Raw genomic sequence first — 20109 nt, forward strand, 5'->3', positions numbered from 1 at the left:
TTAAACCGCAGAAAACATCCCACAAAAGAAGGGAGGGGGATTACATCTGCGTTGAAAAAAAAATCCACCCTTCTCTCAAAAAGGGTGTCTGAACAATATGCACAAAATTTTACAGCACTTTAAAATGCATTCGTTCTTTAATGTAATAACTGTACACATACAGAAAAGTGAGCAAAATGGAAATATTCCACTAAACATTGGAACCTGGGTAACTCCCCCTTCTTTTAAATAAAGAGTGGTGTAGTCCAATCTGTAACGTCCCCATCCCAGGCTGTGGAATTTATTGCGTTACTTTCTTGCGGTTTCGGGACGTGCGTGGTTGAAAACTGAGAACCAGGATTGACTCAGCTGGTTGTTTGTGGAGGGTACCATAACCATAGACGCTTTACTCTTAAAAACGTGACTTTGTCGTTTTTCGTTTGAAGGTGAGTACACGGTGTATTTTTCTTATTTACAGATTACAAATTGAGAGCACCGTAGGTTTACGATGTATGTTTTGCATGTCATCTCCTTCTTACATTGTCATTTATGTATCTTCCACTTACTTCATCATCCTGATGCATCACCCTTTGCTGTGTTACTCTTGGGTAGTTAAGCTCTCTCTGTAAGGAATCGTTTACGTTGTGCTGTCGGTCAAGAACTGAGCCGGAGTGTGGCATTCAAACTGATTTCGCGTGCCATGAGGCTGTCTGCCTTTTAAACGTTCGCGTCTGATCGAACTTTAATATCTTGCCAATTGCATCTCCGGGACCAATGAGTGTGTGCAATGGTTTCCCACGGAGGACGCTGTGCGTGTTTTGGCTGGCATATCTTGCAAATTAGTGCACCGCGAATACAGTCTTGAAGAGCACTGGTCGCAATGTCAACTGTTGCACTAATTTGAACCAGAGTCTCAAGCTACTCACCCTGACTATGGCTACTTAACACGGTGAGTTCAATCAGTTCAGTGGAGTAAATATTATACCGGTATGTTAAATCTGTCGGTTTGTCTGAGCTGCACGTGAACTTACTTAAAGAGAGCTATGTATGTAGTTTTCTTGTATGTATGTGCTCTAGCAGGATTCGCATCTCACTTCAACTCTATGAGGGCAGCACTGTAGGGCACAGGCACATATCTGACCAGTGATCTTGACCAAATGTGTGACTTAGCTTGAGATCAGGGCTACTCAAAAACAGTGACATCTTGTCTATATGTGGCAGTGTCAGAGGCATGGTCCACATAAGACAATTGTTATCTTTAGAAATTTTATGCTGAAACAAGATATTTTCAATTTAGCAACAAAAGACAAATCTCATCAATCATGTCCTGCTCCCAGCAGTTGCTCTGACAGACCTTATTATCGCTAGGATGCACGCACAAGGGTCGGCATTAAGAAGGTCTGTAACAAGTGAGGGTGCAGGAATAGAACAGGAGTATTTGCAGGAACATTTGTAGCTGGTGCTCCACGGGATAATTTCACATCTTTGCTGTCACTGGTTTCAAGAGAGAGGAAAGATTCAGATAGTGGGACCTTGATGGACTCTTATTCTTTCTAATGGTGGGTTGCTCTCCTGTGGCTCAGTGCTGGGGAATAATGGAAGACATCATGAGGGTTAAAGTTTTGATTTGATCCAAGGCATGAATAGAGTAGACACTGAAAGGAGGAGTGGGCTACTATCCCACAGTGTGCATCTCTTGCTCTCTCTCTCTGTCTCTCCCTCTCTCTCTCTTTCATTCCCTGTCCAACAAGTGTGTGGAACAGCGTTGTACACAGAGAGGGCTTTGAAACTGCACTCTGCGTTCTGCTTTAGTGGATAAAAACAAAGACGGACGTGACCCCAAGCGGCCAGCAAGGATTCACTAACAACTCCCCTGCCTCTTCTATTCTCCCTGTACAACCCTCCCCTCTGTCTCACTCTGTAACTCTCTCTCTCAAGAGTCAAGATTCAAACTGTACTTTATTGTGCTGTATGCTGCTATTGTAAGGACTTCATAGTGTACAGTATTGTAAGTGGGGAAATATGATAAAATAACAATTGAACAGCAATGATGGTTAATCTCAGTGGTCTTTCTTGCTCTGTCTCATGTCTTAATGTTTTTCTCAGTCTGTAATTTGTTTTTATAAGGCAATAAGCAGTATAATTGACGGGCGTGGAATTGCAAGCACATGACACTGTTCTAGAACTTTATCAGAACTTTGAACTTCAGTGGAATGCGCATCCAGGATAATTTGTTTTGGTCTGCTGATGACAGCATTGGAATTTCCAGCGGTCCATTCTCTTGGAATGCTGGGAGGCTGAAGGTGTTGACTGGACATTTGATTGCCTGTATAAAAACCAGAGCCAGTGTTTTTTTTTTGTGTGGTGCATGTTCGAGGGCAGGGATTATATCAGTCTCAGAGGGGACTTAAGACTCACAGATGGTCACTCCTCACGTGATGGCAGGTTCCATTATCAGTAATGTAAGTAATGAGATATGTCACCTCAGTGTCCCATGACAACTGTAGTTCCCTGTACATAGAGTTAATGCCACTCATGCACTGTGTGATTTTTTTTGTGATTGCTTATATTGCAGAGGGTCTGTAATGTAATGGTTATTTAGCTTATGAAGACAAATGGGCTACAGCCCTGAGATTTATGTCCATCTCAGTATATACTGTCACACAAAGCTCATCACCTCGGCAGTGTTGTGAATTGGGGAACATCGCCTCCCTCACGCCAAGACAGGTTTTGCATGTATGTTTGTGTGTTCGTGTTTATTGGGGTAGGGGTTGAGGCAGTGCTGTAATTATCCATGTTTAGGAGAGGCTGGGGGTGACACAGCAGTTTGTCACTCTCTTGATGTTGCCATCCATGGCACTGACATAAAATTCTTTGTTCCAATAACCATTGAACCAATTCCAGCTGAGAAGTGGACATGAACGAATACAACAAAGGGGCGCCAAGGTGTCTATCACCCTTTTGCAGCCTTTGTTGTTGTTGTTTTCTAGGCACTCTCAGTTTATTGGACACACACGCCTACAGGAGTGCTCATGTGTAGTCGCTGCGCCTGCCCTCGTTTTTCAGGTTAGTTGTCTTTTCAGTGTCATACCTCAAAGCATCACTCCAGTTCCATACCGCTGTCAAAGCCATAGCAAAAACAAAACACAAATGTTGCTGTGTTATGATTGCCAGTTCTTCAACAAGCTGGATAAGTTATTGTTAACATGGGTTTAGATCCAGACTGTCTGTTTCATTACGCTATGATCTTTTCCAGTCCCAGGTGGTCATGATCCTGATTGTTTTTTTGTTTTTTTTGTTTTTTTTACCTCTGTGTAAAGTAGCTTATTTCTAAGCTCTCCAACAAAGCAGAAATCTGCAGTATTAAGGAGGATGTCTGCCAAGAAATGCATGTCCTGAATGACAATATGGCAGCTTATGAGATGAAAATAAATGGTGCTGATGTGGCTTCATGCACTTCTGCTTTGCTGAATGTAGCTTGGCCATAGAAACTTGAAGTCTGTACCTTTTTCCCTACAGCCAATAATGTCTCAGAATGATGATGATGGCATCAAATAACCACAGGACGCTCATTTGAAAATCAAATGCAGAGGCACCGTCTCACAAGAGCAGGGAAACTAGAGTTTCTTTACTTGCTAATGCAGGTTTTCACGTGATACAAATGAAAATGCAAAGTACAAATCCCTCTAATTATTTCAGATGAATACACACGGCACTCTTTAATTCAGGAGCAGTGCTGAACCAGAGCTTTTAAATGCCAGGAGAAACTGAATAAGCAAGGGAGATCTGCTCTTGGACAACTACTGTAGCTCTTCAGACACTCAGAGCTGAGCAAAGTGTAGGCCATTCATAAACCCCCTCTCCTTAAGCTGTCGAAACAACTTTTTAATAGCCCACATATCTGACTGTGTGGATGCTTATGCATAATGTAAAATGTGAGCTTGTGGGTGCCACAACAACGCAACAACAACAACAACATTAAAACGAGAAAAACAGGTTATAATGAGAGGTTTGGCATTGCCATAGACTTATCTAATGTCTTCATACAACTTTTTTTACAGGTAGATGTCTTAGACTGTCAGATTATCTGGAAATGAGTGTGGTTTTGCTAACTGCAGACATGCCATGTTAGGTGCTATTTGTACCCAACACAGTAGGGAAGGTGTAGTTACACAGCATGTGGAGAGGTGAAGGGCAGGGAATTCAAAAAGATCAGTGTAAACGGTCAGTGTTGCATGCCATATATGCAGCCTTATAAATTAGGGCCAGAGCGCTGGAGTTACTGCTGAGTGACAGGTGCATGTCCCATTCAGCCAGACTCTCTGTCTGTCTCTGAGATGGTCTGTCTGTCTGCTGTTTGCTTTCCTGCCTCAGGAGTTCATTGCATTTGTTGTGGTAGTGGTATAGGTGTTCATCAGGGTCGGGTGGGAAGAAGAGGGTGGTAAAGGGTCATCGGTCTGATCCAGCACAACCCTCCTCCCCCATTGCCTGGGAAACCCTATGCACAGCGTGCGTCTTACAACACTTTAGAGCAGTCGACACCACTGTCAAACGCTTTAAAGTTCTGCTAGTAAAAAAAGGAAAATGACAAGAAAACAAACTTTTGCGCAGCTGCTGTGAGAAAGAATCTCAGTGAGCCTGGCTGAGAAGGAGCTCATTGGTCTTGTGATGCATTCCAAAGGCATGGAAATATCCATGTGTCTTGGCTGTGAATTTCCTTACATAACTGCATTAGGACCTGAAAGTCATTATTGCAAAGTGCTTGCAATATACTTGCTTTGTTCTTGCATTCTGGCTTTCAGTGTCTGAAGCAGTCTTTAAAAACCTGGGTTTGACTTTTGAACTCAGTTCTTCTTATGGGATATTACATCTCTATGAGTCTCAACTGGGGCCTGGATTAAGACCCAGCCATTGGTGACAGTGGGGAAAAAAAGTGAAGCTCAGTGATATTTATATACCAAAGAATTATGAAGTAAATATTAAATTTCAACATGTAGTTTTACATGACCTTCAACCCCCAGTGCAATTAATTTTTTTGGTGATGGCACTGGCCCAAGTCTAGTTGTAGATGAATTGTTAACCCAGGCAGAAAAAAAATTCTGCCCTGTATGTATTTGCATACTTCACTGAATTTATTTGTATGCCCACCTGTCTTTTCTTATTTCCTTGACATTTTATGAAGCAGCCTTTTCATTTCTGGGGTTGTTTGAATGGGCTTTGGCCCAACAAGTCATCGTGGTGCCAGTCCATTTGAATTCAATAGCACCGGGCGTTTCCGCATGAGTGTCCATTCGAGGCAGCGTATTCTGTCTGGCTTCAGAGAGAGCTTTGATCTTTATTTTTATTTTTTTTTTTCCCCAGTCTTTCTTTCGCCCCTGGAATGGCTTAGGGCAGCGACTCAGCAGGGATCAGAATGGCGCAGTGCTTTCGTTGATCTGATTAATTGATTTAGAGAGATAAGCTGCAGTTAATCACCCCAGGTCTGTACCAGCCGGAGCCTGCGATCATAGGCCGTGTGTGTGTATGGGTGTATGTGTGTATGTTTGTGTGTGTGTGTGTGTGTGTGTGTGTGTGTGTGTGTGTGTGTGTGAGACACCCAAAAGTCTATGCTTAGTTTCAAGACTCGCCAGACCATCCCAAAAAAGGTTTTCTCATCCACGCCATCCCGTCCATGGATTTGATGCCCCTAATGCTGACTACATATGTAGAGACAAGCTAGAACGAGGTCCCAATTTGACTTGTAGTTTGTGTTAGGCTGCAGTGTCTCTTATCAGAAGGCTATTAGCCTTGCTAGATAGATTTGCGATGTCCTGTGCTGCCAGTCATTGACAGATTTTAACTTATTTAAGCACTTGGATTTTCAAAGCCATATCTGATTGACTGTCTGATGTAAGTGCGGCATTAATAGTGCAATCAGTAACAGGACTTATGAAGCCTTCTCTTATCCCCTTGTTGGACTGTGGCTCTCAACGACGGGGTTGGAGATGCCCACTCACACCTCCACTCAGTGACGGCATGCATTTCATTGTTCCTTTTTTCCCTCTGCAAAACCCAGTTGTGAAATCACAGGTATTCAGACACCTGGTGACCCCAAACATAAAAAAAGGACAATAAGCCAATAAATTCTTCTCCTGACACGCCCACTGATTATGAGGTAAAACTTATTTGGCAGTTATCCATGATGCGCTTCAAGGGAAGTTTAAAGGTACTGGGGTGGGACTAAAATCTAACTGCACTCATTAGGAGGGATTTTTTTTCAGTGATTGCACACCGAAATATCCGCATACTTTACTTATAATTGGGCTGTTTTTGCCACAATGGTTTGAAAGTATAGGGCTTCTCGCATGATGGATTTCAAGTGACTCTAAGCTTTTGAGAAATTATTAACTTGACAGTGAATAGAAATTGACAAGAAGAAAATATTATGGGATGGAGCTGGAGTGGAGGTCAGAAGGCCTTAAAGTGCAGGGAAAGAGCTCAGCTTGGCAACAGAAATTATAGTATGGTTACTGAAAAAAGGGGATACAATATAAAATTCAATTCTTTTTTACCCTTTACCCATACTTGATACAGTGACAGCATTAAACAATCTGGCATGTTTTTGTAGCACCCATAATGCAATTTAGGCACACAGTACGCCCAGCAAAGTTCCCAAAATGTGTCACTGCCACCGCAGTGAGTCTTTGACTGCAAATAAAGCTGGCTATCTGTTTGCGCCTCCTCAGAGCAGATATGCATCACCCTGCAGTGGCGGTCAGATCGTCCACTCTGTGGAGATGAATATTTGAGCGCTTTCTCTGAGCACGTGCAGAAGGAGCACAGCAGTGCGATGGCCAGCGCAGGGGATGACTGCGGAGAGGCCGGCCGTGCGGAATTCGCACAGCCATCTGAGGAATGCGGCCTCGGCCGGGTTTGTTTGTTCATGTCTGGATATCGGATTTGCTCTGGATTTTTTTTTTTTCTTCTCTCGTGAAAGAAGGGTGAGGCTGGCATCGGCATTATTATTTTTTTTTTTTATTACAAACCACAGAGTGTGCCGTTGTTGTTGATTTTTTTGTTTTATCCAGCGATGGGGGTCGGAATAGATTGCTGACTGAGACTGGTAGCTGGAAACTCATGAACATTGGGCTATACGTTTTCAGGCGAACTTTGTGGTTGGATTGCTTGGCCAGTTTGAGGTGCAAAATTATTTTAGAAAAGGTCACATCTTTCATGGAAGTGCACCGTCTTCCCCGAAAGACTACGACAATGTCAGGCCCACACTGAGAAACAAACCGTGATTAAACACCTGCCGAACACACAGCTCTCCCTCATCCCATCGGCAACAGTTTCATTTATCTATTGTTGTGGCTGTCACTCACTCTCTCCCGCTATGGGTCACAGTAATCAGAAAACATGAGTGACACAACCTGCTAGGACTGTGGTTTTCTTGCGTTTATTCTTTTCTACTTTTTTATTGGAGTTGGCAGCAGGTCGGAGCTCCGGTATGAGTTATGTAACTGATGATGATTGGATTGATCATTTATTTACAGCTTGATTAAACCTGAGTCATGAGTAATGCATCCCTAGGGGGTGACCATGTAAATGACTCACGCTGCTGTAATGACCTCTCCTCAGAACCTGTTTTTTCTGCGCTTCCTGTGTCTTACAGGGGTTTGGTATATCCTCCCTTCTTTCTTTTAGAGTGAAGATGAAGGCAGCAACATTTCTCAGCAGAAAGGAGTGAAGGAGTGAGACTGAAAGAAGAAAGAAAGAGGCAGAGATTGGGTAGAGTGTGCGAGGACACTGTCTGCGGGGGAGCTCCAGAAAACATGTCTGCCTCGGCCAAGCTAGAGAGAAGTGTGTGTGTGCTGCTGCCCAACAAGGAGCAACTGGACGTTACAGTGGGGGTGAGCTTCGCCCGTAGCCTCTCATTCTCAATACCCAGCATGTTCACTATTAAACAGTACAACCCAGGGAAAGTGTTTGGTTGGGCTTTCCAAACCTTAATGAACCTCCCACATTAGCATCATTTATTTGGCATGCCAAGCACTTTCCCCACTGTTCATTTTCAAATCCATATGGACTTTTTCCTGAAAATTAGATACATATTCTTTATAATGAAACCCGATTCTTTCTCAAGAATACATCCAGGTATTGAAATAGCGTATGTGCACTTTCTTTATGTGGATTTTTATAGCAGATTCTAGTTACTGTCACATTTTACATGTTAAACCTTTTTTAATGTAGTAGTTGAGGTAAGCTCTTCCCAGGATTTGGAGGCACTGCTGTCTAGATCAGTTTGAGGATCAATACAGAAAATACAGGATGGTGGACAACAGCTGGTATTTCAAATTGACACATGGACATAACAAATATGGCAAATGTGTTTTTTTTTCTGGAAAGAAAAGCCTTAATAGAAAATATATGGTGTGATTTATATGGTATGTTCTTGTGTGTGCTGTGGTCTGTACAGCATTCCCCTCTGCTTTTACTCACTGCATACAAGCACGCAGGTGCAGCTCCCTGTCTGTCCCATGCTCTCTTGAGAGTTGCTTTATAGCCTGTTAATAAATTTAAGTCCTGTTTACTATGTGCTGTAAAAGATGAAGGTTTTATCTGTGTGGTAATATGGGCAATTGGGATGACAAGAGCGGTCAAAGGTTTAGAAGATTCAGACAGTGTGTATGTGTGTGTGTGTGTATGTGTTGTGTGTGTGTGTGTGTGTGTGTGTGTTTGTGTGTGTGTGTGTGTGTGTGTGTGTGTGTGTGTGTGTGTGTGTGTGTGTGTGTGTTCTGTCCTTTGTTTAATCTAGTAGGTCATTTTCATTTCAGTTCTTACCTATGTCTCTGTCTGTTTGCCACTCCATCTGTGTCTCTGTCTGTTAGTTGAAAGCCACGGGACAGGAGGTGTTCAATCGTGTGTCTGACCTTCTTGGCATCAAGGAGCTGCACTTCTTTGGCCTCAGTGTGGTGAAGGGTGAGTTTTCCTTAAATCTGTCCCCTGTACCCCTGTACCTGTCTCCTAAACGCTCCCCACTGGCAGAGTCTGTGCACATTGGGCTTATACACTTCACTACACACCACTCAAATCCCTGAGTAACCACCTGCATCACTTCATGGCAGAGCAATCCAATAAAAAATCCTGTAACAGTATACAGTAATTCTTAATGCAGTTTAATTTAGCCAGTTTACAAAAGCTGAAATTTAGGTTACTTTACACATCTATCAGTGTGAATATCACCACAGTGGACAGAAAGTGCAAATAAATAAATTAGAAAACCTCCATGAAGTATTTACTCTTCATCTGGTTATAATGTGGATCATCGTATCAAGTTAATCTGCAGTTAAAAAAGTGCATGTTCAAAAAAATGTGATTAATATTTGATACAATTTTAATGTGTTAATGTGTGAGAAAAGCATTGTGACAGCTATTGTAGTTAAGAGACATGGCAAGCAAGCAGCAAAGGGAACAACGTGTACATTTGCTTTAATAGCAATGAAAAGTTCATGTACCTGGTACCATCTACCTGGTAGTGCTAACCATGCATTACATCTAGAGGTTGATAGGTTTCGCTGCACTTGATGATTTGTGGTAAAATAATACTTCGGTTATCTGGAGTATCTAAGGGTAGTCGTATGTTTAGGCCTAGTTTGTAAACTTAAACTCATCTTTTGTTGTCTCACACTTATGTCCCATATCATAAAATTCCCTGACCCCCACACAGCCCTGTCCCGCTCATCTGCCCCCCTGTCGCTCCCTTGTAGTAGAGAGTATGGGAAAGGACAAAATGAATTCACGTGAGCCAACGCATTCCTAAAGAGCGGCTTCTGCTTTCTGCAGTACATTGTGGCTAATTGGGTGTCCTGATCCATGTGGTAGGTCGAGTAGTGTGCTATACCCCCCAACAAACACAAACATCCCAGGTCCTTAAGTCCTGAATAATCTTTGGATGTGTTAACAAAACACACTGAAATATCTGGGTTTGCTGCCAAAAGGGGGATCAACGTGATATTTCAAACAAGTTAAGAACAACAAAAAAAGAAAACTTGGTAATGTGTCCAGCAGACATGTTTAATCGTTTACCTAATCTGTTGACAACATTTTCCCCTTTTAATACTTTCTCACTCTTTCACGTCTCCCCCTCTCTCTCTCTCTCTCTCTCTCTCTCTCTCTCTCTCTCTCTCTCTCTCTCTGTCTCTCTCTCTCTTTTTTTCCTGGCCCTTTTTAATCCTCTGAAGCCCACCTCCCAAACAAGGGCCCTTTTGTTTTTGTAGTGTGGAGACCGGCGGCCACTCAGTCCCAGATTCCAGCAATATTAACTTCATTAAGCCTGGAATGTGCTGCTACATTCCTCTACAAGAGGGAGGGAGGGAGAGAGAGTGAGGAGCAGAAAGAGAGTTGGGAGAGGGTGGTGTGGTGGTGGTGGGGGGGGGGGAGGGTGGAGGGCAAGTGAGGAAGGTGAGGGGAAGGAGGAAGAATGTAGATGGATAATATGAAATGGATTGAGGAGGGAAACAAGAGTTTGCAGGGCAGTGGAGAAAGGAATGATGCTGTAGTGATGATGAAAGAGATGAATGAATGGAAGGAGTGAAAGGAAAGGGGAAAGCTGAAAAATGACAGATTAGGAGAGCTTGTTTTTTTCCTCATGTGTTGTGATAAGTATTATAGTGTAGATTAAATACCTCTTCTGTATTCCAAGAAATTTTACACTCATGCAATGACATTTCTAGGTTTGCCAAAAATGAAGTACAATATGAGTTTATAAATTATCAACAAATCTCTAAAAGTGTTAATGTAAATGTGATGCAGTCAGCCTTAAGTTCACACCAAGATTGTGTTTGAAAGGCTTAAAGAAAACCTTTATTAGGCCAACAGTGGAAAAGATTACATACATTAATTATATCTCAAAAATGATTGGAGCTACAGGCTTTGACCCTCTGTGGCTCTCTCATTGTGATCAGTCAAAGGCATATGTTGATTAAAAACAGTCTGAGTGAGTTTCTCCTCAAATTTAGTAACATAGAGAAATGATGTGGTCTGCGTTAAATACCTTAGTGAGATGTGTGGGTCACACATGCACTGTACAACTTATGTAACTTTCTTAGATATGCAGAACGTGGTTAACATGTATATTTCTGGCAATTATGTGCCACACTTCTTGTCACAGATAGATTAACACCACATAGCCAATAGTCAATAGTTGGCTGATGAGCTGTGGTGTTAGTATTGGGATAAGCAAACAGCCACATTAGCATTGTTGTCTGCCGTTTGCCATTGGCCTACTGATTCCCGCACACACAAATGACTGCACAAAACAAGGGGTGGAGGCGTGTGTGTGTGTGGAGCTTTTTTCTCCGCTAATTAATTGCATTGTTTGTAACTTTTCAGGCGTGATTACATTATTCTCATGTTTTCCTTTGTTTTTTTGTTTTTTTGTTTTTTTTTGTTTCCTCTTTCTTTGTTTTGGTTTTTTTCTCCCTTGTTTTCAGACAATGAACACATATTTCTTGACCTGGAAGAAAAACTCACCAAGTACTTCCCCAAGGAATGGAAGCAAGACCCTGGAAAGGTGAGGAGTGGTGTGAAGTTGAAACACATGCTGACACTGAGCAAGTTATGGTAGACACCCAGTCTGGCCATCCTGTTGGAGGCAGTTAGCCCATGTTAGTCAGATGTTTGCAGGATCTAAAACAAGTTTACAGCTGTGACCAGTGTAGATGTGTGCCTTGCACAAGAGTACAGTAGAAATATCCTGGTCTGCTGCCTAGATTCCTGTTCACCACTGTTGTTCTGACCACTGTTTTACTCTGTTGCCCTGTCATGCAGTTCTGATGGCTACTCCCTGTTTCATAACCTTGTACTTTGCATACATGGTAATGCTGAATTAACCATTTGAATAAATGTTATTCAGTCCAGTGGCTGTAATTACGCAGTGTTGTGGCTGTGCAGCGTGTCAGCCTTGTAACCCAGGGCTCGGCCTCTCCGCAGGGAACCCAGAGGTGGGCGCTCCCCCTTCTGCTGTGCCTCAAGGTGCAGTACTACGTGGAGAACGGGCGGCTCATCTGGTGAGTCCTGGGACACCCCCCTCCACCTCTCTCCCGAGGTCCGAGCGACCGTGGACCATCACATCGCACCGATGCAGCAACTTGCATCCGGTGATTCGAGAAACGCTGCATTCCTCCGCGCTGGCGTCACGTTTTCGCACTCTCCTGCTCACACACATCATCACACAGAGGATCTCTTCTGTACTAAGCCAGCTGTGTGTGAGAGCACAGCAGCTTCCTGATATGCGGTTTGTGTGGCCTGTATCACACCCATACTCGATGGATCAAGTGAATTGATTGATTTACAGAGGGAGGGAGCATCTTTCTGAGGAAACAATGTGGTCTGGAAAACCACAATAGAAATCTGGTATTTCCTTCAAAGATAAGAATGTTTATGTACAGATTTATGCATATGGTTAATAAGGAACTCTTACATTCTGCCAGAAGCAAAGATATTGATGTTCTTTCTCTCTCTTCCCCATATCTTTCCCTCATGCTGACTTTTTCCTTAATTCTTTATCCATTTCCCTCTCTCTATCTTCTTCCATATGTCTTTCCTCTCCCCACCCCCTCTTCCTTATTCCTGCCTTTTTTCCACACCCCTTTTGGTATGCAGTGACCGGAAGGCGCGGCGTCTGTACTACGCCGACCTGCGAGAGCGAGTGCTACGTTCAGAGTGTCGCCAGCAGGAGGCGCTGTATTTCCAGCTGGCAGGGTACGCCCTGCAGGCTGACCTGGGAGACCACCCCCAACAGGGACAAGCAGAGGAAGGAGGGGGGCAGTACTTCCAACCCAAAGACTACTTCCCACCCTGGGTGAGTGCGTATGCGTGCCTGTGTCCGTACATTTGTGAATAATTGTGCTATGTCAGTAACATGGCTACTTGTTAACTTTGAACTTACGCTTGGAAGTTCACATTCGTGATTTCTGATTAGCCTATTTTGAAACATCCAAACATCTTGAATACCAGTGTGCGGAGCTGGATTGGTGCATTATAGCAAACTGCGGCTGAAATGGTTTTGTGCTGATGGGCTCTCTCTCTCTCCTCGCAGATCGTGGCGAAGCGCGGGTGCGAGTACCTCCTCCGTCATGGGCCGAAGGTGCACCGGGAGCTGTGGGGCATGCCGGCCCGCGACGCCATTCTCCTCTTCATTCGGGAGTCCTGCCGCCTCGAAGACGTGCCTGTCACCTTCTACCGGCTGCAGAAGGTCAGGGGTCGAAGGGCAGGGCTAACGGGGGTCACAGGGTTGGGCTGATCCCTCGCAGGGCAGAGCGTGGCTACTCAGCCATGGTCCTACAGGTCTGTAATCCATCTGTGCCTGACATTCCTGACCCTGGAATGGCACAGCTTTTTGGCCTATTCAGACTTTGACCCAATAGGTGATGGTCATCTTGTTTGAAGAAGTTCAGCCCTCTCCTAGTTATGAGATGGTAAGGGCTTCTAAGAGATGTGGAAAAACATGGACTGCTGCTATCTTAGGCCAGAGTCGGGTGGCAATGGCTTAATGCATTGAGCTAGAATTGTTCTAGCTGCTTTGTTATTGATCACAGCCAACCCCAGGTTAGCAGTTAATCTCATCTCTGAGTCATTGATCTGCCTGCTTTCTTATGAGGGGCTGCACAGGGGGTAAATGTTTTTTATATGCTAGTGTAGTCTGCCTTCCTTTGGTCATCATTAGGGTGTTTTATGAGAATGGAGCTGAGCTCTCTTATCTTGGGTGTTATCTGTCTCTCTTCAAACAGGATTCTGATATCTTTTTCTCCTACTTTACCTGTCTTTTTTGTCTAGGACAAGAAGGAGGAGAGGGGCTCTGCACTTTTAGGGCTGACTCTGAGAGGAATGCAGGTTTATCAGGTGTGTGTGTGTGTGTGTGTGTGTGCGTGTGCGTGTGCGTGTGCGTGTGTGTGTGTGCGTGTGTGTGTGTGTGTGTGTGTGTGCGTGTGTGTGTGCGTGTGTGTGTGCGTGTGTGTGTGTGTGTGTGTGTGGGAGGGAGGGAATGCACGCATGTCAGACTACCCCTGCTTTCTCTCAGAGAGAAAAGCATTCACCAGTATCGTGAAATTACATACAGCAGACAAGCAAAGAATGTGGATGTTATCCAATAAGAGCCTTTAAAACAGGAGATACCAGATAAGTGGCACCTTCTTCTGTCTTGATCTGTTCATCAAATGGTATCAGCACAGATTAGCGAGGCAGGGCTCAGGGCTTGTGGGATCAAAAGGGCCCAGGTGAATTGTGGGATACCTTGTTGCCCTATTAACCCTGAAGCATTCCAAGCCAAAGTCCAAATCACTCCAGTGTAAAAACATTGTGCTGTGAAATTTATTTCCATGGCAATCACCCTTATGTAGGGTGAGTTGCATTTTAGTCACTTGTAACCATTTATACAGCTTAATAGTTGCCTTCTAGATGCATTCATTTCAGAACTGATAGCCTTGTAAAAGGGTGCAACCACAGTATTTCCCACTGATTTGATGCTGCTCCCTTTTGCTCACTAGTCCATTTGTCATACTAGCACTCCATGCTACTGTTTAGTTATGTGCTACTTGGTTCTGATACGGTCCGAACTGGCAAAGAAAGAATCAAATGGAGCCTTCAGGATCTGATCATCAGGCCCTTCACTATTCATTTGTAAGGTTGATTGCTGGACAGTAAAAGCATCAATCTTGGTAAGAGCGTTATATCACCAGCTGTAATTCTTATAATAATAATAATTTATTCCTTCAGGAGGTGAACAATGTACGTCAGCTGCTGTATGACTTCCCCTGGTCCAACGTGGGACGCCTGACTTTCCTGGTGCGTCCCCATCATCACTTGAAATTGTTTACAGAGACGTTCAGTTTCCAAAACAAAAGTACATGAATCTCCACCCAGTATTGATCAAGGGCAACGGGCCTTTAGCTTGGTTATGAAATGTTACTGGGGCAGGAGGTGTTTTTCTACTAAGCTTTCGATCTCAGCCCTGATGTCCCCTCATTTCATCCTGGCCCACAGGGGAAGAAGTTTGAGATCCAGCCAGACGGCCTGCCCTCAGCCAGGAAGCTGGTGTACTACACGGGGTCGCCGTTCCGCTCCAGACACCTGCTACAGCACCTGAGCAACAGCCACCGCCTCTACCTGAATGTCCAGCCTGTGCTGAAACACCTGCGGCAGTTGGAGGAGAGCGAGGGTAAGACCGCGGGGCATCCTGCCCCAAGAGGAGCACGCCTGGCGGGGGGGCCAGATTGGGTGTTATTATGGCGTTCAGGTCACATTGACACCATGTGGAGGGGACTGAACTGTAGAGTTAGGGTCAGGGAGAGGGATGACTGCGTTGCTGTGACCCGCGCTCTCAACAACCTGCATCTAGGTGGTGCTGGCTTCATCAGCCAAACCTCCCGCTACCTCTCTGATGTGGGTGTTGGTGCAGACCTCCAACTCTTTAAATACTAGTGTGAATTGTCTAACAATCTAATGCTGTCATTGGCAAAACCTGCCTTGAGAGTGTCCCACCCAGTAGGAGAAGGGCACTGGCATTTGAAGGCAGATTGATTCTTGTTGGCCATCAGGTTTTGTCATTGCTGTGGTTTTTATCTGCCATTGAGGACTGAACGGGAATGAGATGTGGAAAGTGGAGTTGCTTCCTGTTTCTTTGGTCCGTGGACTGGAGAATGTGTGCTGGAGCACCTGTGTCCATCAGTGGGGATAAATATAGCACATAGGACAGGAACCCCACTTGACACCACCTACCCCATGCACCCAAAAACACAGCTGTTCCAGAATCAATGAGCAGAAACCAATTCACTCTTTGTTTCTCTCAGGTGTATTGTTTTTACATTGTACATTTTACTGCTGAACTTGCAGCGTAGTCACCCTTTGTGTTGAACCTACATTTGTAATGAGACATCTGCAGCACAAGCGGACTTATGGGAAAGCAAGTCTTTGTATGTGACCCCCCCTTCTGCCCTCTCCTCCCCAGAAAAGAAGCGGTACCGGGAATCCTACATTAGTGACGACCTGGACCTGGACCCCCCCGTCAGCGAGGGCAGCCCCGGCCTGTCCCGGCGGTCCACCAGCAGCTCCGGGATCGAGGCGGACACCCAGCAGCGCAGTATGTCCATGGAGATGCCCTCAGCCGAGGAGGAGGCCATGCAGCGGACGCCCAAGTCCTTCAGCTCTGTGGCCAGCCATGGCAGCTCCCACACCTCTGGCATTGACACTGGCAGCAAGGCACGAACCGAGGAAGAGGAGTGGCAGGAGGAAGGTGAGGAGAGGAGAGGAGGAGGAAGAGGGTGTATGGGTAGTGGTGTTGACAGTGGTGTTTGAAAATGCAGACAGTTTAATTTTTAAGTTGTTAACCAAAACCTGTAACTTCATAATCATTGAAGCATATATAGTCTGAGGAGGTTTATTACTACGAAGTTCAAAAAGCACATTTTTCAATGGTCAGTTTCACTACTATAATGTAATTTTAAACAAATTTTCAACAATCCCATAGTGGCCATTCCTTAGTCAGGGAATCATGTGGTAGCAACAACATGAGAGCAGTTAAACTGACGGAATGTTGGTTATGAGTTTAAATTCAAAAGGCTGTCATTTGAATTTTACGGGCTCAAGCGCGGTTCGTGTGCAGCTCTTTGGCAACAGCTTGAAATGTAGCTCTGCCGGTAATGTATGAGCTCTGTGGACGGAAGTGCGCGTCTCGAATTCTGCACATATCTTATCTCTGCGAGGCTCAGGAATGAGATTACACAACCGTGACCTCTGCCGCACACGTTCCTCAGCAAAAATGTTCCCATTGGGTTCATATCTTTGACAATCCTTTTTTGTTGCCCAAGTGCATCGTCAAAGAACATTGAGTCATCAAAGGGAGTGCAGTCATATGCAGACGTTTTTCACCATCCCTGAAATGAAATTTTCTGCTCTTTCCTGTGCTTGTCTGTGCACACATTCACTCTGTCATATGCTCATTTCAGAGATTCAGCTCAGTGTGGATGAGCCGGAAGAGGTTTCTGTGGATGACCCAGACATGTTGCGATTGACTGAGCTCCTGGAGGGCGTGTCAGTGGACTGCCCTACCCTCACCTCTGAGACCCACTGGGGAGGTGAGATGATGCAAGTCAACAAAACCCCACCTACACATGTGCTCCAGCAGGGGGCTCTGGCCGGTGCTTGCACCCCTGTGCCCAATGAATGCCATTTTCATGAGTTCTTTGCCCCAATGTGCCTTTTAATTGAATATGCACATGTCTGTAAAATGTCTTATGTGACACATCTACTGATACACACATCAACGCATATTTTTTGCCGAGAAATCTGGAGTACTCAGGGGAATGAATGTTTTGTACATTTTAATCATATTAGAATATGTTTTATGAATATTTACTCCTCTGTTCAAGCCAGTTTGACTGAGATTGAAAAGAAAAGCATTTATTTTGAGCATGGATGAAATTATATTTTGTTATGGAGTGTATAACCATACTTTGTCATTGTTAGGAGGGTTTTCAATTTCCAGCTTGAAAGGTTATCACTTGGTTTCATTTTGTGTCACTTTGGGGGAAAAACTGACTTTAAATGGTTGTAGTCGTTCTGTGAAAGAAAACCACTTGCAGATTTATTGCACAAAGGTAACCCTGCACATTATTGTTTTTCCATCAGAGTGCAATATAACAAGTACTTAATATGACTTTAGTGGACTTTCAAAAATCAGGCAGTTAAAATGTGTGTTTGGTGGGACTTGGTTCTTTAGTCTCTCAAATGAGACTTTTCTGCCCCCTGCTGGCCAGTAGCTTTTGTTTAGATTTTCACTCAAGGCAAGAACATGCAGTCCTACTTTGTGCATCTTTCTCAGGTCAGTTCTTGTTTGGTTAAATATTACTTCTAGTTTTGTCAAGGGAAGAATTTTGTAAAGATGTATGTGTGTTTATGGGCACCCATTTTAGCAGTTAAACGTCTTTGACTGTTTCATCTTTTTGGCAGATGTTACAGTACATCCTGTGGACCCGCATGACAGTCAAGTGAAAATGCGCAGCACAGACTCACTGGAGCAGGTCAGAGGGCTTTTGTAGGAGGTTATTCTACACTGCAGTATCCATATCAGAACATTTTTGATGAATATTTTAGGGCGCTATTTTTGTGCTGTAGAACGCCAAATGGAAAAAAAAGTCTCTATATAGGATCTATAGGATCTTGTCAACCCATCACTCTGTACCGACTGTTGTAATCAAGCTGTAAAAACTGCCCAGAGCATTGTCTAAAAATGTTGTTATGTCATGGCAGACTTGCAGATGTGAACAGAGTTCCCGTTCTTCAGCTAAGAAATAACCTTAATTTCTCCCTCTCCTCTTTTTGTCTTTCCATTCCTCCTTGTCTCTGGCCCTTCCGCCTTCCTTGCCTCTTCCTCTCCTCCTCTGTCCATCTCTCAGGTGATGAAATGGAGGGCTCGTGGCTCAGTGGACAGGCACAGCCAGAGCCTGGACGATGTGCGCCTGTTTCAGCCTCCCACACCATTAGGCACCTCTCTCCTGACTGACACCTCCCACAGCTACACCTTTGGCCTTCCAGACCCACAGCCAGGCCCCCAAGGAACCTCAGGCCCCAGCTATTATCCCCTCCACTGTCCTGCCAAGTCCTCCTTCTACGGCCGCAGGTCAATGAACTGCCTATCCCTGGACCTTCTGGGGGACGAGCAGCTGTTGGAGTTTATCCTGTGAACACAGGGTGCAGCTACAGTAGACCTGTAGCCTGGACAAATGCTCTGCCAGCATTGTGCACAGTGGAAGAAGGACCAGTTACAAGACTGCATTTGTATATTTCTATGAATGAAGTGTGTGTGTGTGTGTGTGTACTCTTTATGTTCACCCATACCCCCCACTGTGCTGCTGGTGCTTTGCAGGGGCAGGAGGTTTTCACTTGCATTCTGAGGCGAACTGTGCTGTGAAAGTGTGACAGTTGCCTAGAGACAGTGCCCTAAAGTGTAAACACAAGCTGTGCTCAGTTGCCATTACCATTCTGGTGGAGAAGAAGAGGAGCAGGAAGACAGTTTGGACGGGGAAGAAGAGATGGAGAGTTCAGAGAAATCTGGATATCTGCTTACCTGCTACTGTCCACTAATTACACTCCCCTTGATGCCTCCAAAAACACATACTGGCTAGTCTTGATGATTTTTCATTTTATCATGTGAAAGGGTTTATTTATAACTGGCCTGTCAAATCACAAACAGCATTGCACCATTTCATGAACACATACAGTATATGCACATAGGATTGAACACAGGTTATCTGTAGATTTGTAAATGCATGTATGCACATGAAATCCTACACTGCGAGATCTTGTGATGATTTACAAATTGTGTGTAACAGGTTTTATGCTCTTAGTTCTGCAGTATTGATAAATGTGTATACACAGAAATATGTGATATCTGCAGTAAATTTGTAAATCAGTCTAGATCACTATATACAAAGTGATCTACATGGAATGTTCCAGTTGATTTGGAAGTGGTGCATTTGTTGTCATGGTGCTCCTGCAGATGCTTAGAGCCAAGCGCAGTGGCCATGAGAAACCTTTCACTTGACGGCCTCTTTGTGATGCCAGTTATTCTTCACTGAAATGAAGCATAAACAAAGTGTCTTCATGCAGGTGGCTGTGCATGTACTCCTTGTATAGGGGTTGTATAGTTTTTTTTGGGAGGGGGAGGCAGCATTTAACAACTGGTTGAAACTTTAAAAATGTGCTTTCATATTGGCGCTTTCCCCCTTTGTAAGATATACAGTAAATGTGTAGCTCAGAAACATGCCTTCCCAGGTAGAGTTTATGTTATCACTGCACAAGGATTTTAAATGGCCCTGATGGTGTGCATTTTGAGCAAAAGGCTGCCCCTCTGGGTGCCATCGGGCATCATGCAGTGCTCTTCTCCGGTACAAATCCCTGTCTTCCACTCCATAACCATATCATCTGTATGTTATTTATTTGTATGTAACCATGAACATTTTAACTGTTGCGAAGAATAGGACATTTACCGGCGCTGTCGGTTACCACTGCCAGTATTAATTGTGTTAACACAGCAACTTTTATTGCATTCAGTGTATTTTTAACCTCTTTTCAAGCTCTTAAAAATTTTGTAAT

The 20109-nt window shown here is 44.2% G+C and overlaps 1 protein-coding gene across 2 annotated transcripts; it reads left to right on the forward strand.

The window, feature by feature from the left end:
• Nucleotides 1–301: 301 nt before the first annotated feature.
• zgc:172136 (uncharacterized protein LOC566376 homolog) lies at nt 302–20083 on the forward strand. Of its 2 annotated transcripts, none has more exons than XM_036547114.1 (14): nt 302–425; nt 7631–7868; nt 8847–8937; nt 11451–11530; nt 11950–12026; nt 12622–12820; nt 13058–13213; nt 13795–13860; nt 14734–14802; nt 15001–15175; nt 15965–16249; nt 16962–17090; nt 17965–18035; nt 18411–20083. In XM_036547114.1, the coding sequence occupies exons 2-14, from the start codon at nt 7791–7793 to the stop codon at nt 18696–18698; spliced, it is 1764 nt and encodes a 587-aa protein (XP_036403007.1). In that variant the 5' UTR covers nt 302–425; nt 7631–7790; the 3' UTR covers nt 18699–20083. The 2 variants fall into 2 exon arrangements, with proteins under 2 accessions (XP_036403007.1, XP_036403005.1); XM_036547112.1 differs by having other exon boundaries at nt 7663–7868.
• Nucleotides 20084–20109: the final 26 nt, after the last annotated feature.

This window comes from Megalops cyprinoides, chromosome 15 (genome assembly GCF_013368585.1).
Source record: "Megalops cyprinoides isolate fMegCyp1 chromosome 15, fMegCyp1.pri, whole genome shotgun sequence".
Classification (NCBI taxonomy): Eukaryota; Metazoa; Chordata; class Actinopteri; order Elopiformes; family Megalopidae; genus Megalops; species Megalops cyprinoides.